The sequence below is a fragment of the Eschrichtius robustus genome, chromosome X, assembly GCF_028021215.1.
Source record: "Eschrichtius robustus isolate mEscRob2 chromosome X, mEscRob2.pri, whole genome shotgun sequence".
Lineage (NCBI taxonomy): Eukaryota > Metazoa > Chordata > Mammalia > Artiodactyla > Eschrichtiidae > Eschrichtius > Eschrichtius robustus.
In genome coordinates, this window is record NC_090845.1 from 45,132,680 (window position 1) to 45,158,347 (window position 25,668).

The 25,668-nt window shown below is 48.0% G+C and overlaps 1 protein-coding gene across 1 annotated transcript; it reads left to right on the forward strand.

Annotated features, from left to right (window-relative positions):
- The first annotated feature begins 7,187 nt into the window (after nucleotides 1–7,187).
- GLOD5 (glyoxalase domain containing 5) lies at nucleotides 7,188–16,617 on the forward strand. The gene is given in 5 exon segments (XM_068533668.1): nucleotides 7,188–7,250; nucleotides 11,416–11,553; nucleotides 14,873–14,991; nucleotides 14,993–15,023; nucleotides 16,313–16,617. Coding segments are annotated over 5 exon segments (480 nt in total). The 3' UTR covers nucleotides 16,442–16,617.
- The last annotated feature ends 9,051 nt before the right edge of the window (nucleotides 16,618–25,668 follow it).

The following is a 25,668-nucleotide window of genomic DNA, read 5'->3' on the forward strand; positions in this document are numbered from 1 at the left end:
AGGTCCAGAGAGGGCAAGGGACAAAACAAGCCACACAGCAACTCCAATGCAGAACTAGGGCTAGAACTCGACTCACCTTGCCTCCCACTCTGTGGTTCTATGGTAGATGCTTCCCACTGCCTCCCCTACTGTCCTTACCCCATTCCCTCCCTCTCTACTACCTCGTTCCCACTCTTTTCAGATGGTAGATGGAGACCCCCTGTCCTTAAAGAGGATAAGTTCCTCCCCCAGACCAAGTGAATAGATTATGATTCATCTAAATCAGTCATAGTTATTTTGCCTCCTTTGGAGAGTTATAAATTGGGGGAGGGGGACATTTGATGCTGTTTTGGCCAATGAGATATGAAGGATAATCTATAGGGAGGGCTGTCCATCTCAGATAAAAAGACAATGCATCATTAAGAGAAAGCCTTTGTCCTGATCCCTTTTTCCTGCATTGGATACAGATGTCAAGGGCTGGAAGTGCAGCAGCCATCTTGGGGCCACAAGGCAATAAGCATGAAGACAAAAGTCAGCATGCTAAAAGACGGTCAAGATGAAAGAGGGAAGGAAAAATTTGACCCTGCTTACAATATCATTGAGCCTGGGACTGCCCACCTCAAATTTTCTGGTAATGGGAGGAAATAAACCCCTCTCACTTGAAGGCACTCTAATAGGGCTTTCTGTTACTTGCAGGGAGAAGAATGCTTTACTGAGAAAGACCCTTTTCACATAATCTCTTAACTACCCTTTGAGATGGCCAGGCTAGGTTCTAGCATGTCCTTTTTATGGACAAGGAAACTGAGCTACAGAGCCTATGTGGTTTAAATGTCTGGATCTGGTGGAAAGGCAGGCATTTTCTTTTTTTTTTTTTTGGCCGTGCCACACTGCTTGCAGGATCTGAGTTCCCCAACCAGGGACTGAACCCGTGCCCTTGGCAGTGAAAGCGCAGAGCCCTAACCACTGGACAGCCGGGGAATTCAGGCAGGAATTTTCTTTGGGGTAGAAATAACACTCTTTAAACAAGCACTGTCCCAGCACACTGTGTGGGCCTGTGTCATAGGAACATCAAATGGCCCTGAAGGTGGCATGGTTTGGGAAACCCTGGCTGCTGCCCCACTAGCCCCGGGGGCTTTGTCCCGGAAGAAGCACTGGGGCCAGCACTGGGGGGAAGGAGCATGGTAGGTCTCGGTTACAACAACAGAAAGTGCCTTCATTCTAAGGAGAAGAAGAAATCCACTGTTGGAGACATTTAGTGAAATCAAAGCTGTCTTTAATCCATCTATAGAAAGTTGTGGCTGAATTCTACCAACTCTAGATGTACCCCAAAACCCATTATTAAAGCCAAACCAAGCTTCGGAGCACCACCACTTCATTCACCTCTGGGTCTCTGAAGAACAGGGTCCCATGTCCAGGGCCCCCCCACCCCCGGCAATGGAGCCAGTGTCCAGCTTGGAGGTGCAAATGCCCTCCCAGCCCCTCACCCTGGCCAGAGCTCTGCCTGCTGTAAAGGAAGGACAAGCAGCTCCTAGAAGCCAGTAGGCCCTCCCAGAAGAAGCCTCCCCTGTCCATGGGCTCCTCAGCTTGCAGAGCCCATTTCCACAGAGGATTCGATCCACACAACACTGTGTATGTGTTCAGAAATTAATTCTCTTGCAGTAACAAACCAACACCACAATGTCAATGGTTTCACACAATAATAAACATCACAGACTACTGTGAGTGTTCCTGGTTGATAGGTGGACTTCCATGTGGTGGCTGAGAACCCCGGGGTCCTGGTACACTCTCTGCTTCACTCTCTGCTGGGGCTCTAGACCTCCAAAAGATGGACAAATGCAAATGGAGAAAACACCACTGTTTGTTAAGGACACACGTCATTTTAGCTCAAGTTCCATTCAGCAGGACTGGTCATATGACCCCATCCCGGTGCAGGTGGGGGTGGGAAATGTAATTTCTGGCTGGGCAGCTGCTTTGCAACAGCTCAACATTAGGGAAGATGAAGTATGACTTTTGGAGACAGCCAACTGTCACTGTGATACCCTGTCAGATGGGTATTACCCCCAGGAATCTCAGGCTGGTGCAAGCAAGTGACTTGTTCAAGGTCACACAGTCAGATCCATGATTACAAACTTGGTGTCCACTCTCCCAGATCCTTGCCCCATGCCACTGGGCCAGCCAGTTCACTGCTTTGAATTTTAGGAAAAGTCTTAGGCCTGGTGCTTTATTTTACAAAGTAGTTTTTTTTTTTTTTTTAATGTGGACCATTCTTAAAGTCTTTATTGAATTTGTTACAATGTTGCTTCTGTTTTATGTTTTGGGCCATGAGGCATGTGGGATCTTAGTTCCCTGACCAGGGATTGAACCCGCAACCCCCTGCATTGGAAGGCGAAGTCTTAACCACTGGACCGCCAGGGAAGTCCCTACAAAGCAGTTTTAACTTGAGAACTTCACTTCACCCTCAAAATGTCTTGGCAAAGGAGGTGGGAAATAAGTGATCCCCATTTCACAGATAAAGAAACAGTAAGATAGGGGACTTCCCTAGTGGCACAGTGGTTAAGAATCCGCCTTCCAATGCAGGGGACACAGGTTCGAGCCCTGGTCTGGGAAGATCCCACATACTGCGGAGCAACTAAGCCCATGTGCCACAACTACTGAGCCTGCACTCTAGAGCCCACGAGCCACAACTACTGAGCCCACGTGCCACAACTACTGAAGCCCACATGCTCTACAGCCCGTGCTCCGCAACAAGAGAAGCCACTGCAATGAGAAGCCCATGCACCGCAACGAAGAGTAGCCCCAGCTCGCTGCAACTAGAGAAAGCCTGCGCACAGCAACGAAGACCCAACACAGCCCCCGCCCCCAAAAAAGTATATGTGTACATTCAAAAATCCTAAATACAGTAGATTTCAGTGTCCTTGCTCTCCTAATCTCAGTGGAGGTGTAAGACTATACAATGAAATTAAAAAAAAAAAAAAAAGAAAGAAACAGTAAGATAAACTCTGAAGATAAGTGAGAACCCCAGGTCACAGGCACTACAGACCTTCCAAGCAATAGATTATAGATGTTTCCCTTCCTCGGGCATCCCCAATGTGGACAAAAAGAGGCAGTCTGTGGGTCTTACGTGGTGATTAAAAGTGAAGCACACATTGTAGAGCCTGTCATGCGTGTGGCTTACGTGTGTTAAAGGATAAACTGAGGCACATTTAAATTTTCAGGAGTTTATTTGAGCAAACATTGGAATTGGGCAGTGCTTGGAAGTGGTTAGGAGTGCTCCACGACAGGAGCTCCAGGCAAGGCTTTTATAGGGCAGATGTAGAAGCAAAGCGAGATTATTTGATTGGCTAGAGCTGAAGAGGGTGTTTATTTGGGAAAACCCAGTTGGCTGTTTGTGATTGGTTTTTCTTAAATTTCGATTTCTTGGATACAAGTGCATTGACTCTGGCTCATGTTGGCTGCAAGGCATCAGAGCCGCCTCAATCTAATGGGCTCCTTGTTTAACTACTTGAACAGGTGGTATTTGAACTTTCCCTTCTTCATCAGTGGTCCCCGAATGCACACCTTCAGCATCATTCTCTCCCCAGTCTGGACCCCAGGAGAGTCCTCTCCCTATTCTGTGACACCATGAGTGTGCACACTACTGTGTGTGAGGCCAGAGGTGTCCCCACCCCAGTGTGTGACCCCAGGGGTATCCAAACGCCAATCTGTGTGACCACGGTTGTGTCCAAATATCATTATGTGTGACCCCAGAAGTGCCCACCCCCCAAGCTGTGTCACACTAGCAGTATCCACACCCCAGTCCCAGTGATCATGAGTGTTCAAACCCCCATATGAGTGACCCCAGGAGTGTTGACTCCCCAATGTGTGTAACTCCACGAATGTCCATTCCCCAATATGTGTGACCCCCATGAGAGTCCAAACACCCATGTGTGTGACCCCAGAGCCACCCACACCACAGCCTGTCACTTCAGCAGTGTCTGCTCCCCAGTCAATACCGAGGAGTGTCCATCAACTACTCTGTGTGACCGCAGCAGTGTCCACACCTCAGTCTCTAGCCCCAGGGGTGCCGACTCATCATTTCTTTGACCACAAGAATGTCCACATCCCTTTCACTGAGATTATAGTGGTGTCTACAACACAGCCTATGTGACTGTAGGACTGTCCCCACGTCAGTCACTATGACCCCAGGAGCGTCCCGTCCTCTGTGGAACACCATGGATATTCATACCCCAGTCTGTGCAACACAAGGAGTGTCCAGTCCACAACATGTGTGATTTCAGGAGTGTCCACTTCCCAGTGTGTTTAACTTCCAGAGTGTCCCAAACTCCCTCTGTGTGACCCTGGGAATGTTTACTCTCCAGCATGTGTGACCCTTGGAGTGTTCACGCCTCTGAGTGACCTCACATCTGTCTACACTCCAGCCTGAGTGACTCCAGGAGTGTCCAAACCCCCATCTTTGTGGCCCCACATCTGTCCACACCCACTCTATGTGACCTCACTGCTGCCCACACCTCAGGCTGTCTGACCCCAGAAAAACACATCCCAGTCTGAGTGACCCAAGAGGTTCTATTCTACAATCTGTGTCCATGCCCCAGGCTAACTGAGCCCTGGGGTGTCCACTCCCCAGTATGTGTGACCCTACGAATATCCACTAATCACTCTGGGTGACTCAGGAGCATCCACCCCCTAGTGTGTGTGAGCCCAGAAGTGTCCACATACAGATCTGTTTGACGCCAGGACCATCCACACACCCTAGTTTGTTTGATTGTAACCGTGTTGACAACACTAACCAATCTGACCCCAGAAGCGTCTACACTCCACTCTGTGTGATCCCAAGAGTGTGCCGTGTCCAGTGTGTGTGACTCCAGGAGTGTCCACGCCCCAATGTGTGTGACTTCTGGAAAGCCCGACCCCCATTGTCCACTGTGTATTCTGCCTCCTGTGGACGTCACACTCCTGTCTATGTGGCCCCAGGAGTGTTCACACCGCACGCTGTGTGACTCCAGGATTATCCACACCCCTGTCTCTGTGACCCCAAGGGTGTCCACAGACCAGTCTGTGTGGCCCTAGGATTGTCCACACAGCAACCACCCAATGGTATGTTCTGAGACGGTACTAGATTCCTCAGCGCTGCCATTCCTGCACACCCTCTGTGGGTGTGACCTGGGGGGTTGCTGCTCAGGCCTGATTCAGGGGATCCCTCTGTCCCTAGCTCCCTCCAACACCATAAAGTGGTCTCTTCTATCCTTATTTCCCCTCACGCTCTCCAGGGGACCATTCGGTTTCCATATCCCCCTCCCCAGCCACACGCACGCGTGCACACCCACATCCCCAAATAGACAGTCCCAGCCTCAGCCCCTGCAGGTCTTGTAGAGAGCAAAGGCCAAAGCAGCCAGCCTCCTGCTGCAGACCCTGCCCCACAGAAAGCAGTGGAGAAGAAGCCAGTAAAGGCACCACTGATGAGAGTGAAACCTTCCAGGACCTTGTGAAACATCTAAAATTGGACACCCTCCTCCCCAACTAGAATGTCAGCTCCACATGGGCAGGGACATTTGTCTGTCTTGTTCTCTGATGTCTCCCCAGCACCTAGAACAGTGCTTGGTACACAGACCTCGCTCATTAGGTGTCTATTGAACGAATGAACCCTTTGACCTAGCAACCCCACTTCTAACTCGGAAATGTACACACATGCACAGAACTGTGTGGGCAAGGCTGGTAGGAGCAAACAACTGGGAGAACCTTGTAAATGTCCATTTCTAGCCAATGACTGTTGCAGAGTGAAATGAATGGTGGGGGTTTACAATGTACCACAGAGCCCCTGCCCGATGTGATGCAGAATGAGTGGGACCTGTGTGTGCCTCTGGGGTGGGGGTGCCTTCCACAGGACATGCTGTTGACAAGGAAAAGTAGTGGGTGGGAGATGGTTATGGTGACACTGCATGCTCGTGTGTGTGTCTGTGTGTGTGTGCATGTGTGCGGGCCTGTGTTTGGAAGGAAACACCAGAAACTGACAGCAGTGGTCATTTTTGGAGAGTGGAATGGGGATCACCTGTGTAGTCCATATACTTCATGTGTTGTTGGAACCTTTTATACAAACCTATATTCACATATTATTTGTGTAACTCTTCATAAAGGAAAATCTTATGCAAAAAACAATATGCATAGCACAGAGCATTTGTGTGTCTGTCTGAGTGGGTATCTGGGGTGTGTCTAGGTACAAGAATCTGAAACTCACATGCCCCAGGGGCTGGACAGGTCATCCTCAAAAGAGAGGGCGCTCAGCTCAAGGTAAGGCGAACAGCAATGGGGTTGATGAATGTTCCCTCTCAGCAGTGAAGGGTGAGGGTGGGGTTGAGAGAGGGGTGGGGACGGGGAGGACTCCAGGGCTCACACCCCAAAAGGATTCAGAAACACTGCACCCTGGGACAGAGAACACTTAATAGCTTCGCCATCTTGGCTTGGTAACAGACCCATTATAAGTTAGAGTGGTTATACTCTAACTCGGACTGTTCCTAACTTCATACCCTGGACACAGACTCCCAAACAGATCAAAGATCTCACATTCTGGAGACACACTCTAAATAGATCAGAGGCCTCACACCCTAGCATAAAGGTCCCCCCCAAAACTTTGGGATGGGTGGTTTTTCTATATTACAAAGTAATCCCTTATTATGGACTGAATGTTTGCGTCCCCCCCCAAATCCATGCCTTGAAGCCCTAACCCCCAATGTGACGGTACTAGGGGCCTTTGGGAGGTAATTAGGGTTAGATGAGGTCATGAGGGTGAAGTCCTGGTGATGGCATTAGTGCCCTTATGAGAAGACACCAGAAAGTTTGCTCTTTTTCTATGCCATGTGAGGACATGGCAAGAAGGTGGCCATCTGCAAGCCAGGAAGAGAGATGTCACCAGAACCCAACCATGCTGGCACTCTGATCTTGGACTTCTGGCCTCCAGAATGGTAAGAAAATACATTTCTGTTGTTTTGGCCACCCTGTCTATAGTGCTATATTATGGCGGCCTGAGCTGGCTAAGACACACCTTAAGCTTTTACTTTCGAGGCCCTGAGTTTTATGTCAGAGTCCTTATACTTGCCCCGTCTACCTCGGTCACCACCAGCAGTCCCCAGCCCGTGGCCCTCCCACTCCTGCCCCTTGATCTCCAGGCACTGAGCCAGAGGGTTGTCCGGAGGCCGGGGGCAAGGAAGCCTACCATGCCGCGCCATCTGCCCTCCAGGCTGCCAGCCAGGATGTGGAGCAGGATTTCGGAGAAGCAGGTGAACAGGGTGGCCCATGGGGGTCTGGGGCACGGGTATTGGCACCAAGGCTGGGTATTCCCAGCCGGGCCTGGTAACCTGCTTCCCTTTCACGCGGGCTATCCCGGTGTGCTTTCATCCATTTTCCCGTCCTCTCTTCCTTCCTCTTTCAAAGACAAGCAGAGGGCAGCAGAGGGACACGGAAAGCCCCTGCTCTAACACACAGTCTGCCGTCAGCACGTCCGCCAGGAGTGGGCTGCTGCTGCACTCGGCTCCCGGCTCCCTCGGGGCGGTTCCGGGGAGCCAGTTCAGCCAGGGCCATCTGGATGGGGTGGGGTGAGGCGGGGAGGGGCCAGGAAACAGCGCTGACCTTGAGGTTTGCTAGAAGAATTCCAGGGGTCCCTGGCTCCCTGAAGGAGACCTTGAAGAGGACTGTGTTGAAAGATAGAAGCCTTCCCTGTGGAGGAGGCAGGAGGGAGAGAATCATATTTTGGATACTCTAGTTTATATATATTTACATATATAATACACGTATATACATATACGGTTGTTGTGAGAAATAAAATGGATTATATTTTGTGTAGTGCTTAGAACAAGGTTTGGCACACCGTAAGCTTAAGTGATCACTATGTCTTGCTTGTGGAAAGGGAATGCTGCCTGCCATTCCAGTAAACAATGAATGTTGCCTGCCCTCAAGCCATCAGCCGCGGTACCCCCAGCGGTGCGCCCTGGGGGAATTTAGGACAGAGAAAAACTGGATACTGGCCCTAGAGAGTTAACATGCATATCTGAGAAATGATTTCAATGAGCCCAGACTCTTGCATCTTCTCATACATAAAGCACTAAAATCATTAACTTGGAATGTCTGCTTTTTGTCATTAGCAGTAATCTTTTGATGTTTGACTACATGGTTGTTTTGGGGGTTTTTTCCAGCAAAAACTCTTATATATCCAGGCTCCTCCCTTACCTCTTTGGGGCAGTTCCTGAGAGCTATCTGCGAGGCTGTCTTCTGGGCTACAGTCCTCAGTCCTCAATAAGGTCCTGAGATAAAGCATAACTCGCAACTTTTAGGTTGTGCATTTTTCTTCAGTCATCTTTTTCAAAACCAGCCTCCAGAACCTCACCTTGAAAACCCTGCATGATCTGGCCCTGCCTTCCCCTCCTCCTCCTGTCTCACTCTTGGATTCTAAGCCACATGGGCCTTCTTCCAGTTCCTTAAGAGAGCCAGCTTTGCTTATCCTTGAATTTGCAAGGATGGAGCTCTGCATCTGCAAAGCAGAATCCGGGGAGTGAATGTGAGCTAGCAGGGCATTGAATAATGGGAGGAGTAGGTTGAGCTGATTTCCAAAAACTGATCAAAGTTGGGGGATGTGGCTACAGCAGTGCTTAGGGGAAATCTGTAGCTCTAAATGCCTATAGATCAGAAAAGTTGAAAATCAAGTACCTAAGATTTCATATCAGGAATCTGGAAAAGTAACAGCAAATTGAACCTGAGAAAGTGGAAGGAAGGAAATTATAAAGATAAGAGCAGAAACTGGTAAATTGGAAAACAAACATACAACAGAGAAAATCAATAAAGTCAAAAATTGGTTCTTTGAACAGATTAATAACCTATTAGTAATTTCTGTTTTTTCCTCTTAATAAATTAAGAGAAAAAATATAGAATACCAATATCAGGACTGAAAAGGGAGTGCTATTACGAATCCTACAGACATTAAAAGGTTAATAAGACTTTTTTAAACATATGACTTTATTTTCAATGAAGCCCAAACGTCAGTCATTTTCTCATTCTACTGCTTCTGTGTTCATATGGATCCTCTATATCCATGAGGACAGCAGAACTCAGGAATTTTGCTAATGCCTCCTTCACTCATGAAAATAGAAAAGCACAGTACTTTTTTAAAGCTGGGGCTCAAGTGAAATCAATTGTTTAAAATGTAATGGTTTGAAATGGAATTGAACACAGTAGAATAGAACAGGATAAAATAGCATAGGGTGGAATGGTATAGCATGGCGGAATGGAATAGAATAGAATAGAAGTCAGATTTGTGCCAGGCACTGGGCCTAATTATTGTAGTAGATATTCATTAACTGAACAAATATTATTGAACATCTGCTAGTTGTTTGGGATTCAGTGGGGAACAAAACAGAAATCTCTACTCTTACGAAGCTGATATTCTAATCAGGGAGACAGATATTAGCATGTGCAAAAGGCTTTGAGGCTCACACTGGTCAGAATGGCCATCATCAAAAAATCCACAAACAATAAATGATGGAGAGGATGTGGAGAAAAGGGAACCCTCCTACACTGTTGGTGGGAATGTAAATTGGTACAGCTACTATGGAGAACAGTATGGAGGTTCCTTAAAAAACTAAAAATAGAGCTACCATATGACCTAGCAATCCCACTCTTGGACATATTCCTGGAGAAAACCATAATTCAAAAAGATACATGCACCCCAATGTTCATTGCAGCACTATTTACAATAGCCAGGACATGGAAGCAACCTAAACGTCCATCAACAGATGAATGGATAAAGAAGTGTGGTACATGTATACAATGGAATATTACTCAGCCATAAAATGGAACGAAATTGTGCCATTTGCAGAGACATGGATGGACCTAGAGACTGTCATACAGAGTGAAGTAAGTCACAAAGAGAAAAACAAATATCACATAATATCGTTTATATGTGGAATCTAGAAAAATGGTACAGCTGAACTTACTTGCAAAGCAGAAATAGAGACACAGATGTAGAGAACAAACGTATGGCTACCAAGGGGGAAAGGGAGGGTGGAATGAACTGGGAGATTGGGATTGACATATATACACTACTATGTATAAAATAGATAACTAATGAGAACCTACTGTATAGCACAGCGAACTCTATTCAGTGCTCTGTGGTGACCTAAATGGGAAGGAAATCCAAAAAAGGAGGGATATATGTGTGCATATAGCTGATTGACTTTGCTGTACAGCAGAAACTAATACAACATTGTAAAGCAACTATACTCCAATAAAAATTAATTTAAAAAAAGGGGCCTGAGGGCTAAAGGTACAAGGATGGCCCTTATGAGGAACAGGCAAAAGGACAATGTGGCTTGGAGTTCAAGAGCAATGGATGAGGCCATAGAGATTGGGGGTCGTGGTAGAGAGTCTGGAATTTTAACAAGATGACCACGACATCATCATCATCATCATCATTGTTAACCCTTACAGCACTTGCTATGTCAGGCATTGTCCTAAGCCCCCTCCTTTTTTTTGGTCACCCCCCTCACAACCCCCCCCACCAGCCTGTGGGATCTTAGTTCCCCGACCAGGGATCGAACCTGGGTCCCTGGAAGTGAAAGCGCTGAATCCTAACCACTGGACCACCAGGGAATTTCCCCCAACTCTTTTTTTTAAATTGTTCACAACAGTCCTATAAAACACATATAAAATCATGCCCACTTTCCAGAAGGGGAAACCAAGGCACAGAGAGTAAAATGTCAGTCTGGCTCCAGAATCTTTTATTTTAACCACTATACTCTGTAATTTATGGTGCACAGGCATCTTATAATCCTGTAGCAGATGAAATGTAAATATACAAATTACTAAAGAATGCGAATCAAGAGAAAGATCTGGTGGGAGGTGTGCTGAAGGCAGGAATGAGGGGTGGGGCGGTGTGCCCTCCCACTGGGTGTCAAGGTTGATCTGTAGGCACACATGCCCAGAAACATTTATTGCATCTGAGATGCTCCCTTCTTGTCCTGTGCTCTGTTATCTTAACTGTAGAGTGAGAAAGGAGGGGACTGGGTTAAATTGGCCAATAAAGGGCTTGTACTCATGGGGTTGGGGCTCCTCTGTGTCTTATCATTTCTTACAAAAGAGATCAATTCCAGCTCAGGGAAAACAAGGGAGAGTTTGGTTTTGGTCTCCACTCCCCTATCTTCACCTCTATCCCTCTGGAAGGAGGAAAAGAACAAGAAAACAGTGGAGAGTGGTCGTGGCAGACACATGGACTCTTGTGAATCCACACATGAGCAATAAGTACTGAAGATTCCTCCCAGGACTTTCCCCTTGAAACGGGGGTAGAAGGAAGTATAGTCACCGAGGAGGTGAGAGGAGGCGGGGAGAAGGAAACACAGGAAACACGGGTGTGACCAGTGGTAGTGTGGTCTCTTCTCTTTTTTTTTCTTTTTTTAGTCATGGAGGGACAACAGTCAGGCCCCTTCCCTGTGTCTTATCCATAAACTTGACCACATTGTGATGATAGTAAAGAGCATCAAAGACACCTCTATGTTTTACTCTCAGATCCTGGGCATGGAGGTGATGACTTTCAAGGCAATCACTTCCCCAAATGCCAAATTGCAGGTGGGGTAAAACTTGATTATACTATTTTAAAAAGTAACTTAGGGCTTCCCTGGTGGCGCAGTGGTTGAGAATCTGCCTGCCAATGCAGGGGACACGGGTTCGAGCCCTGGCCCGGGAAGATCCCACATGCCGCGGAGCAACTGGGCCCGTGAGCCACAACTACTGAGCCTGCGCGCCTGGAGCCTGTGCCCCGCAACAAGAGAGGCCACGATAGTGAGAGGCCCGCGCACAGCGATGAAGAGTGGCCCCCACTCGCCGCAACTAGAGAAAGCCCTCGCACAGAAACGAAGACCCAACACAGCCAAAAATAAATAAATAAATTTATTTTTTTAAAAAAGTAACTTAAAACTCCAAAACACACACACACACACACACACACACACACACACACACACACACACACACACAAGATCTGTGAGAAAAATTTAAAGGATCAATGGAGGAGATTCCAAACTCTGAATAGTAGGACTTCCAGAGAGAGAATGGAGAAAAAAGAAGGGAAGAAATTACCATAGAATAATGCAAGAGAACTTTCCAGTCTTTATATGGAAAGGGTTAACTGAGTATCCGGCACACTGACACCTAGATATGTTCCTATGAAATTACAGAACATCAAAATAAAAACAAATCTCCTAGAAGTTTTCAGAGAGGTTAAAAAGAAAAGTAGTTCAACTACAAAGGAAAAGGAAATAGGCAGATTTCAGATTTCCCAAGAGTCAGAGACCAGAAGACAATTGAAGAACAACTTCAAGATTCTGAGGGAAAACATTTCAACCTAGAATTCTGTGACCAAACTATTAATCAAGGTGAGTGTAGAAGGAAACATTCTTAGACATAAAAAGACGCAGAAACTTTGCCTACTTGCTTTGAAAATTACTTGAGAATATGCTATATCAAAATGAGTGATTAATCCAGGAATAAGAAAGACATCAAAGTCAGGACACTGTGGATCCCAAGAGGAAGATCCAGAAAGCTACCGAGAAAACAATCAGTCTAGTTTGGATCAGGAGAAGGGAAGGTCTCAAGAAAAAGAGCTTCAAGGTAAAAAGGAGGTTTCCAGAGATTGACTACAATCCTTGAGAATTTGGAACAACTTCAAAAGTGGGAGATGCACAGACACTGAATGTGTCTTAAATTGAAAGGGCCCATGGAATGGCAAACAGGGTAAAAAATGTAACACTAACACGGAATGCTATGCATAAAAACAGAATTATGCAATATCAGACTGGATATATACATAGCAAGATTGACAGCTCTTAAAAAGATCATGCTGAATGAAAAATGAAGAAGCCGAATCAGGTCTACAGCATGGTACCATTTATAACATACACACATAAAAAAAATACACCTTTTACAATAACTTATGAAAAACCGAAGGATGAACATCAAACACATTAAAATCATTGCCCAGGGTGGAAACAGGAATGAAGAATGGAGATAAAAAGATTAAACATACAAATAAAACTAGAGAAGGGTCTTGCGTGGCCCAATAATGATAGTGAGGCATATGAAGCCTCAACCCCCGTTATTTGGACACACTTGAGTGAAATTTCAGTACATCTAGGATCAAGAAAAGTCCTAAGAGCTGCAGTAGTGGAGGGTGGATGCATCATCTATCAAAGGAATGAAAAACAGATTAACATCAGACTTCTTATCAGCAATACCCGATTCAGGAAGACAACGAAGCCACATATTTAAAAGGCTGTGAGGGGACTTCCCTGGTGGTCCAGCAGTTAAGACTCTGTGCTCCCAATGCAGAGGGCCTGGGTTTGATCCCTGGTCAGGGAACTAGATCCCACATGCATGCTGCAACTAAGAGCCTGCATGCCACAACTGAAAAAAAAGATCCTGCACGCTGCAGCTAAGACCTGGCACAGCCAAATAAATAAATATTTTTTTAAAAAATAAAAAAACAGGGACTTCCCTAGTGGCGCAGTGGTTAAGAATCCGCCTACCAATGCAGGCAACATGGGTTCGATCCCTGGTCCGGGAAGATCCCACGTGCCGCGGAGCAACTAAGCCCGTGCACCACACTACTGAGCCTGCACTCTAGAGCCCGCGAGCCACAACTACTGAGCCCGAGTGCTGCAACTACTGAAGCCTGCGTGCTGCAACTACTGTGTGTGCCTAGAGCCTGCGCACCGCATAGAAGAGTAGCCCCCGCTCACCACAACTAGAGAAAGCCCCAGCACAGCAATGAAGACCCAAAATAAATAAATAAAATAAATACATTTATTTAAAAAGTAAAAAATTAAAAAACTTTTAAAATAAAAAATAAAAGGCCGCAGGAAAATAACCTACAACCTCAAATTCTATACTCAGCTGAACTATCATTCAAGTGAAATAAAGTCATTTTCTGATAGAATGGATGTAGTATCCATCATGGTGAGATGAAAGGAACATAAAAATGATTTTTTTAAAAATGGCAGAAGTTGAGAGGCTCAGGAGAGGGAGGCAGGATGAAGAGGATAGTCGGGCCAATGAGATACTATGTTCGTCCATCAAAACATAAAGACGAAAGTGGGTTATTTTAAAATTGTAAAGGAACCAAAAGAGGAGCTAAAAGCAATGACAGAATTCTGTTGGGAGGGGTAGTAATGTGGATGAGCTAAATTCTCATTTATCTTAGCGGGAAAAGGATAGAAAATGTCTGAAGTTGCCAAATCAAGACATAGTGGCACATCAGTTAGGGACTGTTTGGAGGCACGTGGGAGAAAATTTAACTACCAGTGGGTTAAATAAAATAGAGTTTTCTTTTTCTCTCATTCAACAATCAGTCCAGAGGTAGGCAGGCAGGGCTCAGGCAGTGGCTGGAAGGAGGAAGTGAGTGGGCCAAAAGCATCAGCTTAGTGGGGTGGGGAGGTTCCCAGAAGCACTGCTCACAGCCTCTACTGACATCTCATTGTCTGGTCTTACATGGTCACCCAGCAAGGAATGCTGGGAAATGCAGGTTTTTAAAGCTGGGTGTACAATAAACCCCACTGAAACTTGGGTTGTGTTTAAAAGAAAAGGGGAGAAATGTATATTAAGTAGACAGATTGCAGTCTCTGCCATGGGTAGTATAAACATATTATTTGGAGGTATGGAAATAATTTCCAGAAGAAACACATACACACGTTGAAAGCAGTTGCCTCTAGGGAATGAGACAAGCGTGGGACAATGGGCTGCTGTTTTTCATCAAAAACCTTGTTCTACTTTTTATTTTTTAACCTTGTTGGGGTAGGTAGGGGGCTTTGCCTCACACTCATCTTGGAGGTTTAGTTCCAGGTTGTTTTCTCTCCCCAAATAGGGAGACCGGAAAGCATTGTGTTTTGCAGACCAGAAATTTAACCTCCATGAGGCGGGAAAGGAATTTGAACCCAAAGCCGCTCACCCAGTTCCTGGCTCCCTGGATATATGCTTGATCACAGCCTTTGGAGGAAATGGTCCAGCACCTTGCGGTGAGTCAGACTTCCATCCTCTTTTGAGAAAGCTGCTGCAGATGCAGTGAAAACAGAAGCATGATTCAAACTTCAGACATAACAGGTTTCATCACATCCAGATAAGATCTATGCACAATTGTTTATTCACTATTTTTATTGACATCATTTTTCCCTGTAAACAAATGTATTTTATTTTTTTTTTAATAAACTTATTTTATTTATTTAGTTTTGGCTGTGTTGGGTCTTCGTTGCAGCGCGTGGGCTTCTCATTGCGGTGGCTTCTCTTGTTGCAGAGCACGGGCTCTAGGTATGCGGGCTTCAGTAGTTGCAGCATGCGGGCTCAGTAGTTGTGGCTCGCGGACTCTAGAGCACAGGCTCAGTAGTTGTGGCACACAGGCTTAGTGGGATCTTCCCAGACCAGGGATCGAACCCATGTCCCCTGCATTGGCAGGCGGATTCTCAACCACTGCGACACCAGGGAAGCCCACAAATGTATTTTAAAAGAAAACTTTACGTCACCCTTGTGAAAAAAATTATACCTAAACTCTATTTATATAAATACATTTATGTAAAAAGACAATGTTCAACCAAGTAAATGAAAAGCCATTATATCTTGGCATAAAGGGGAGGTAACTGTAAAAACAAACAGCTATAAAAGCATCACAATGTCATTAGATTATAGCCACTTCCATTGCCCCCATTCTCTGGGCCTGACAAATTTAGATTTGGCAAGTGGTTAAGGACTTCACATCCACCAGAGACTTTCTTCTTTGTATAATCAGAGGATTGAAAGAGGATTGAAGAGGGAATAATTTCTGACTCCTGTTATTTAATTTAGTGTCCTTGTAATACTTAAAATGATTTCATTTGAAGGGGTCGTTGGTTCTCCTTTTGGGGAACACAGATTGAGGTATTAAATACACTTCATGCAAATTGACCTGGACTCCTTTGGAAAATATCAGTGAAAAAGTCTGGTTTGGAAGGAAAGTGGGTAAAGCATCGGGATTAAGGGTACGGACTTTGGCCCAGACTTGCCTGGGTTTGAATTCTGACTCTGCCACTTACTAGATAACACTAGGTACATTATCATCCCCATTTGACAGATGAGGAAACTGAGGTACAGAGCAGTTAGGTACTCTGCTTGAGGTCATACAGCTAGTAAGTAGCTGGAGCAGGGTGAGGGAGGGGAGAATGGTAGGAGATGAAGTGAGAAAGATACAGGGGTCTTCTAGGCCACTGTAAAGAATGAAATTTGGTCCCACACATGGACTGTGACGAATGACTTTTGTTCTCTCCTCCCATTTCAGGCTTGTGATGTTCCCATTGAGGAGGGCCCAGTCCCCAGAATGGGGGCAAAAGGGGGCAAAAGTATGTCCACCTACTTCCAAGACCCTGAAGGAAACCTGATTGAGGTGTCCAACTACATCTCCTTGTGATGAAGGCTAGCTCTCTGCCATCTTGTCCCCTGCTATGTCGCCCTCTCCCTTCCTTCCTGCAAACCCTCGCCCAGGCCCAGAAACCTCTAAGGACTGAGGACTTAGGCACTTCACACATCCTGCTGGAGGATCTGAGGCAGGTTTGGGACCAACATGTCTGAGTGTCCTCCATCCAAGCTGCCCCAATAAATTAATAACTTTCAATTAATATGAGCTCTTCATTAATTACTGTTTCAGCTTTATGTATGGGTGTTTGTCTAGGACTTGAGGTCTCTGAGCTGTTTGGGGGTCAGTGACCAGGGTACGACATCGCTGAGGACCAAATTTAGGGTCATCGCCTTCGGATTCAAGGCCCCTGACAGATTTCTCCTTGTCAGTGAGCCCATCCTTTTTCATCCTTTTTGATTCACCTCACTCCTTCCAAGTGCTGCCTGCTGTTTCCTCCACCACACTGGCTTGACTGAACCCCAAGATCTCTGTGATTACCATGGGGCCTTCACAGCCCAGATGATACTACCTTGTCCTGGAGCGCCTTACCTGGTCTCATCCCCAGGGAATGTGGCACTTTCTACCTTTGGATCTGGTACGTTCAGACTCATCTCAGCTGAGGCTCAGCTCCTGACAGAGTAGACAGATGGGACAAGAACAAATTTCCTCTGTTTCTGTCCCCTTCCCCCACCATTCACTCAGTCAGTCAACCAATAAACATACATTGAGCACCTACTGCGTGCTTGGCCCTGTTCCAGGCATTGGAGACACAGTGTTGAACAGAAGAGATAAGCACATCTATGTTCGTGGAGCTGCCATTCTAGTGGGAGAGACAGAAAAGAAATAATATTAAGTAAGGAAAATGTCAAGTGTGTTAGAGGATAAGTGCTTTGGAGAAAAAGAAAATATGGAAAAGTGGTGACACAGATAAAAATCACTGGGGCAGTTTCCAATGTGTAATGGGATGGTCAGGGGAAACCTCACTAAGGAGACATTTGAGCACAGACCTGAAGAGATGAGGGAGGGAGCCGCGCCAATAGCTGGAGGAAGAGCCTACCAGGCAGAGAGTACAGCCAGTACAAAGGCCCTGAGGCATGAAGGGGCCTGGCGTGTGTGTGAGGAACAGCGAGGAGGAGGAGGCCTTGCCGTGGAGCAGAGTGAGTGAGGGGGAACCGCAGGAGGTGAGGTGGGAGAGGTGGAGGCACAGATCGTGTGAGGCCTCACGGGCCATGCAGAGGACTCTGGCTTTTACCTCGAATGACAGGGGAGCCGCAGGAGGGTCTTGAGCAGAGGAGGGCCATGATCTGACTTAGGATTTAACAGGCTTCCTCTGGCTGCTGCGAGGAAAATAGACTGCAGGGTTGAGGGTGGAAGCCGGGGGACCCTGAGGAGGAGGCCACTGCAGTGGTCTAGGTGAGCGATGCTGGTGCTGGCAGGGGAGGTGATAAAAAAAAAATGGTTAGATTCTGGAGATACTCTGAAGACGGAGACTGGATGAGTTCACCAAGAGAGAAAATGTCAACTAGAGAAGAGGCCCAGGGACATTTAGAGTTCGGAATCAAGAGGAGGAACCAGCAAATGAGGTAGGAAAAGAGGAAAGGGGAGAGTACGGTCCCCGAGCAAGTAAGAGATGGATGAAGGAGTACATATGAGGATCTCCCGGAGGTGAGGGAGCCCCTAGTCCTGTGGGCTCTGGTCTCTAAACAGTCTCCAGGTGGTAGATCAGCCATGCCCTATGAGTAAACTCCCAGGGAGCCCCCAAAATGTTGGGAATAGAGGATGGTTAAGGATATGAGTTTCAGCACACGAAAGGCTTTGCCAAAAGCTGTAGCAGGTTTCTTGCCTATTTTTACAAAACAGCTTGCCTTGGACCCAGATGTTATATGCCTAGAGATAGATGATTTATGGAAGGAAGGAAGGAAAGAATGGAAGGGAGGAAAGAAGGAAGGAAGGGCAGCAAATGGGTGGATAAATGAATAGGTGGGTGGATGGAAGGATGGATAGATGGTTGGGTAGGTGGATGGATGGATAGACTGGTATCCCCTGCCCCAGGAAAAAACTCTTCCACGTGTGTGTGAACAGAGAGAGGCATATGAGTTTGTAAGTTACAGGTTTGCTGTAATAAGAAAAAGACTGAAAACAACCCAGATGTCCATCAGCAGATGAATGGTTAACCAAACTATAGTATATCGATTCCATGGACTATTACTTGGCAATAAAAGGGAAGGAACTTATGAGGCCATCATTACTTCCTACCAAAACCAAAGACATAATTAGAAAAGACAATTATAGACCAATATCTCTTTTGAATATAGATGCAAAAATCTTCAACAAAATATTAGTAAATAGAATTCAGTAACATATAAAAGGATTATACACCATGACCAAGTAGGATTTAGACAAGAATAGTCCAAATGCCATGGGCTTGGACCAAGCTCTGGAGCCCCAGAAGATGCCAGGAGGGAGGGAACCAGTCAGGGGAGGCTTCCGGGAAGAGAGAGGAAGAAAGGCCGTTGGGGCTGAGTCTCAAATGGAGGCCTGATGGAAAGGATGCTTGGCCCAAACACCCACCCCCACCCCTGCCCCCGCCCTCGTCGGTGTCCCCCAAAGCCTGGCCTGGCCCTGCCGATTCCCTTATCTGCCCACTCCCAGCTGCCTCCCTGCTGGCTGAACTGCCGCCACAGGCTTCTGGGCCTATGCCCCCTCCACAGGGATGGGGGATGGAATGGGGTGAGGCCTGGCCTCAGAGCCACAGGGTTTTGGCCCTTGATGGAGGCAGAGCCCTGAGGCCCCCACTCCCCACCCTTTACTTCCCTTCCTGAGCCCTTTCTCTGCTCCAGTTATGAAGAAATGGACTGTAGGTCCAGCAGCCAAACCCTTGTCTGAGACATGCCTCCAGCCTGCCCTTCCCAAGGGGGGGCAGCTTTCCCTACCTCATCCCAACATTGCAACTGCTATTTCTAGTAATAGTAACAATGAGGAGAGTTACCACTACAGAGCTCACCATTTATGGCGTGCGGGCAGGCCCTGTGTTGAGTGGCCTTTCAACAACATTTGAGGTGGATTCTATGATTATACCCATTTTCCAGGCAAAGAAACTAAGGCTCAGAGGGTGGCCTCCCCAGGAATCATGCAGCAAATCAGTCAGAGCTGAGACAAGAACCCAGGGCCTCAGACGAACATTATTTCTTTGCACCTACTCCCAGTCTAGAAGATGGGGGCAATTATATGCACTTATACCACAAGGACCTGGTGAGAATAGGATAAAATTATGCATGGAGAGCATTTAGCACAGTGCCAGAGGTGGCAGGGCAAAATAATGCTGCTGTTGTTATTATATTAATGCTAGGAAAAGTATTAGTATCAGAATTATTATTATTATTACCATTAGAGTTGTTGATAGAATTTAAATGAATAATAATTATTAGTTCTAGAATTAGTATTAATATTCATAAAGTACTCGTGTTAGATTACAGTTAGTATTATTATTACTGTCACTATTAAAATTAGCATTAGTGCTCATATCAATATTAGAACATTAGTAATTAGAATTAGTACTGGTATTGGTGTCAGCATATTATTAGCATTAGTACTAGAATTAGTAGTAGTGCTGATAAAAAAGGGCCAAATACTATCCTTCGTATACAGTAGGTACTCAATGAATAAATAAGAATACTTAATATTTATTGAGATTTCAGAATCAAATGAGTTAAAATCACTTAATGGATTAAATCTCATTTAGTCACCCTAATCACCCTATGGAGTAGCCGCTATTATTACCCCATCTCTTCAGATGAGGAACTGAGGTCCAGAGAGGACGGTAACTCACCCAAGGCCACACGCCAGTCGGTGATAAGGGCAGCCTATAAATGAGGGTGGGCTGCCTCCAGAGTGGATGTCCTGAAACCATCGCCACTTGAGTCAGAGGAGTCTTTGTCCTTGTTCTTACTGACGAGGGCTTGGCACAGAGTGGGGCACAGAGCAGGAGCTCGATAAATGGCCTTGCTCTCTTTCCTCCTCAAATCTCCCATTTTGCATATGAGGACACTGCGGCCCAGAGAGGTGAGATGAGGATGGTAAACTCCCTCTGGGGTGGGCCAGTGAGTGAGCAGACCCTACTGACCCAGGGCTCCATCCTTGCCCTCTGCCCTTGGTGGGTCTCAGTCTCCTCATCTACAGAACGGGTGGTCAGGGGAGCTCCCTGTCCCATGGAGTCCCAGGGCCATTGACTGGTTAGTCTTACCCACTGTCCTACAGGGACCCAAGTTGGACACCTACTGCATACATGTGTGTTCAATGATTTTACATGGGGAAAGTGCCCAGAACAGGCCAGGCACAGGTCTGTGCCAGCAACGAGACACTGGTCCTTGTCACCGTTGTTACTATTTGGGGGAGGTAGGACAGGGCAAGAAGGTGGGGACTGAGGCGCAGGGCCCAGTGACTCTCTGGAGGTCCCTCTCAGCAAGTTGAGGGCAGAGCCACAGGCCACATGGGTCCACATCAATCCACACCCCCTCCCACCCCACCCTGGCACCACCTGCCCAGGGCATACCCCAGGCTGCTGCCTGGAGTCTCATGGACTTCCTCTCAGACTCTCTGTTTCTGAATCTCTGTCTCTGTCCCCCTCTCTACATCATCTTTTTCTCCCTTCTCAGTTTCTCCACCTGTATCCTTGGCCTCTGTCACTTTCAGGCTTTATCTTTCCCCTTCTGTCCATCTCTACCTGTCTCCCACTCTCTTTGCCCCTCTTTCTATCTGTCCTTAACTGTCTCCGGCTCTCTCTGTGCATCTCTCACCCCTCTCTGTCTCTCATTCCTTTCTGTGCCCTCTGTCTCCTCCCAGCTCTAGATCTCTTTCTGTTTATCTGCATCTCCCCATTCCCATCTCTCTGTCTCTCTGCCTCTCTCCCTTCTCTATCCCTTCAATCCTCCTTCCCTTCCCCCACCCTATCCTACTCAAGGGCCCACAGAGGAACCAGCCCCAAGTCCCACCTGTTTCCCGCCTCCAAAGCCGCATGGCGGGCAAGAAGTTGAGGGCAAGGAGTTGAGGCCGCTGTCCCTGGGTGTCCCCCACCGAGCCCCGCCCCCCATCCCAAGACAGCCTGTTACCACCGCGGAGCCAACAGCCACACTGGCCTCCATCTGATAAGACTTATCTGCTGCCCCAGGGCAGGCCGGAGCTGGCGTAAGCCCCAAGTGGGGCGCTGAGTGAATGTGCCTCTGCCTCCCTCCAGTCCTGGCCTGGTCCCCAGGGTGGGCCTGGGTCCTGAAGATGTCCCACGGACATCTTGATTCAAATTCCCACCAAACCTCTTTGAGCCTCATTCTTGTCACCTGCAAAATGGGTACAGTCACATACCTCCTCTCCCTTTGGCCAGGAGGACACATACATAAGGGCCCAGCCCACACCTGGCTAAGCACACAGTAGGGGCTTTACAAACACTCACTGAAAAGCCCAGAGGGGTCATGAAACCACATCTGCTATTTTCATTTTATCTTGGCTTCAGCCCATTTTGTTTGGCTGGACACTGAAATCCACAGAAGCCCAAGTCAAACAGGGTCCAAGAATCCATGGGGTGGGCAGGTGGGGTGGAGGAAGGCCCCCACTGCCCAAGAGGTGCCCCATAGGAGGGGGGCCCGCCCCCTCCCCTGGCCCGCCCCACCCACTGGGGCACCAGCCACTCCCTGGGGAGGAGGGAGGAGGGAGAGGGGAGGGAGGGAGGGAAGGAGGAAGGGAGCCTCAAAGGCCAAGGCCAGCCAGGACACCCCCTGGGATCACACTGAGCTCGCCACATCCCCAAAGCAGCTGAACCCTCCGCACCAACCAGCCCAGGTCAGTCTCAGCCCTTCAAGAGCCCCCAGCAAGGCAAAGCCCGGGCCTGCTGCCCCTTACTTCAAGGCTATTCCCCCAGCTTGCTCTAGGCTCCCCAACCCACCACTGGTCCCCAAAGTGTCTACCACCCCTGAATCCCCTGACAGCTCCTCCAGACCACCTCTGTCTTTCCAACCCCCATCTCTACCCCAAATCTACTCCCCAAACCCCACCTCTCTCTGCCCTGACTCCCATCCACTCCTTCCAAGATATCTATGCTCCCCCGATCCCTTAACTCTGCCCACCATACCCCACCTCTGCCCCCTGAAACATGCTTTCATCCTGCCAAATCCTACCTCTGCCCCAAATCTGACTTTCACTCGCCCAAACTTGTCTCTGTCTCTGAATTCTCCACAAAGGCTCACTCTTGTCCCCCCCATACCTATTTCTGCTCCCCAAGCCCTTGTCTACTCCACAACATCCTTGTCTCTGCCCCCAATCCTCTCTCTGACCCCCCAAACCTGTCTCTGGCCTGCCAAACCCTAGCTCCATGCTCTTACCACCATCTCCACCTCTCAAACCCCATATTTGTTCCCTGTGACTTCTCTCTGATGCCCTAAAACCATCTCTGCCCCAACCCTTTGTCACTCCAAACACCAAGTCTACCCCCCCAAAATCTGTTCTGTCACATGAATCCTCATGTCTGCCTTCCCTAAACCCCATCTTAGCCCCCAAATATTTTTGTGTCTCCCCAGGTGTCCTCTCTGGCCCCAAATCTTTCTGTTCTCCAATTCTATCTCTGTTCTCAAACTCCTCCTGTGCTTCCATAAGCCATCTCTAATCATCAGACACATTTCTGCCTGCCTGTCCAAACTCCACCTCCGCTCCAGCAAAACCCCTGGACCCTCAGACTTTTCCATGACTCTTGGAATCCACCCCGACCCCTAAACTACATCTCCAACTTCTCAACTTTCTCTCTCTCAAACTTTGCCTCTGATCCCCAACCCTGTCTCTGCTTTCCCAACTTATTTCTGATCCCAAAATGGGACCTTTCAAGCAGACCTTTCTCTGCTCCACAAACCCATATCTGCTTACCCCAAACTCCATAGCTGTTCTCCAAACCTCTGACTCCTCAACCCCGTACCTAATCCTCAAACTCCACCTCAAACTCTCCCAAGAGTCATCTGCCCCCATATCCCAGCTCTGCTCCCTTCAGTCCCGAGGGACCCTCCCTTGAGGGCTGGGATAGGGACATTACCTGGGGTGAGGGGCTGGGCGGAGGGAGAGTTGAGGGTGCCGGCCTGCTGCCTGCTGCCCGTTGGGGCAGCACTTACTCTAGTGGGGCAGCTGATAAGGAGCTTTCATATCCCCCAGCCTTGAGATAAACTTTATCTCTGTCCGGAGAGTGATAACTAGGGGTGGGGGGGGGGGCTGGGCCCCTGCCATGGGAGGGGTGGGCAGTCCTAGACCTGTCAAGGTACAAGGTGCAGGGACGGGGGGCAGTGGGGCTGGAGGGAGATTGGGGGTGGTGGTGAGGTGAGAATGAGGGGATAAAGGAAGAGTGGTGATAGAGACAAAAAGAGCAAGAGACAAACAGAGACAGAGAGAAGGGAGGAAAAAACAAAGAGAGATGGAGAGAGAGAGAAAAGAAGCAAAAGACAGAGACATGAAGAGAAAGAAGAAAAACAGAGACTCAAAGAAAGAGTAAGAGAGACAGAGAGACAAGAAAGAGGGGGAGACCCAGGAACAGAAAAGGAGAGCGAGACAGGAACTCAGAGAGAGATACAGATAGAATCATGGTGAGACAGAGAGGAAAGAGATGGATGAGGAGATGAGGAGGCAAGACACTCTCCCTAGGGAGAAACAGCAGGTGCCCTGGGCCCTAGAGGAGGTTGGTGGTGGGCACACTGACAGGCCCATCTCTAGCCCAGCACGACCCCTAACCCCGGGCCCAACTCTTGGCCTGTCTATACAATGGGTCACATAAGCGGGGGAAGATGGTCTTCTCTATATTCGTCACTCCACCCTACAGACAGGGAGACCAAGGCCTTCAGATTCGCTGGGCAAGTCAGGGGCAGGGGTAGGTTTCTTGGCTCTTCATCTGGGGCTGTGTGCAGGAGGGTGTGTTCATGGGTACGGGAATAGTCAGACAGACATGGAAATAAGGCCAGAGGACCCAGAGACAGAAACTAAGGAAGAGACAAACAAGCAGAAAGAAACAGAGTGGGAGAGATGTACAGACATTCAGAGAGATGAATGGAGAGGGAAAAAGAGAAACAGAAAAAGATTCAGAGAGCAAAGAAAGAGAGAGAGAAACAAAGAGATAAAAAGAGAGATAAAGAAGGAGAGAGACAATCAGACAGAGACATGGGAGGACAGAGAAAGGGAGGGGGAAAACATTAGACATTTATAAAAGCACAGAAAGAGAGAGCAAGATGTATCATGGGAGCATAGAAAAATGGGAGGGAAATACAGAGAGCCAGACTTGAGAAGAAACAGGGTCAGGGAAAAAGAGACACAGGGAGACAGAGATACACACAGGGAAGGACAGAGGCAAAGGGGCAGAGAGACCAAGCTGCCTTCTCCTAAGTCCTAGCTCGAGCCCTGTCACCACCTCCTAACCGGCAGATAGGGAAACTGAGGCCTGAGGATGGTGGGGACTGAAGGAACTTGAAAGCAGAACTATGGCAGACCTCCCCAGGGGACAGGGTATGGGTAGAGGGAACACCTCCCACCTGTCCCCCTCCTCAGAGGAAGCCAGTGGCCTTGGGGTGATTTCAAAAGTTGGGCGGGGATGGCAGAGATAAGCAGTGGGGGTACTGACCCCCCCATGGAGCAGGGAGGAACTGAGGGGCCCTCCGTCTGCAGACCCAACGGAGGTGGGGGAGGGGAGAGTCAAGCCGGAAACCATGGGGTTTCTGAGAAAGTCAGAAGGCAAGATGCAACAGATAGGGATGAAGTTGGGGAGCACAGGAGGGTGAACCCCAAGGTCCAGGGGGGTGACCAAGGAGTTCAAGGGACTCTGGTTCCACACCCCAGCCCACCCCACCTCGATTCTTTTAGAGGCGGAGGGGAGAAAGTGTGGGGGCAGAGGGAGAAGAGGAAGTGGAGGAGGAGGAGGAGAGGAGAAAATGAGGAGAGGGAGAAAGAGATGAGCAGAAGGGGAGGGAGAGGAGAAGGATGAAGACAAAAGATGGGAGGGGAGGGAAAGGGAGGAGAAGGAGGAGTGGAGCCGATATAGAAAGGGGAAGGGGGAGATGGCTGAGCAAAGGGGAGGTGGAGAAGGAGGAGGAGGAGGAAGAGATGAAGGGAGAGAAGGGGACCAGGGAGAAGAGGAGGAGGGGGAGAGGAAGAGGGGAAGAAGAGAGAAGAGGGAGGGAGGCAGGAGTAGAAAGAGAAGGAAGAAGGGGAAGAGGAGGAGAAAGAAG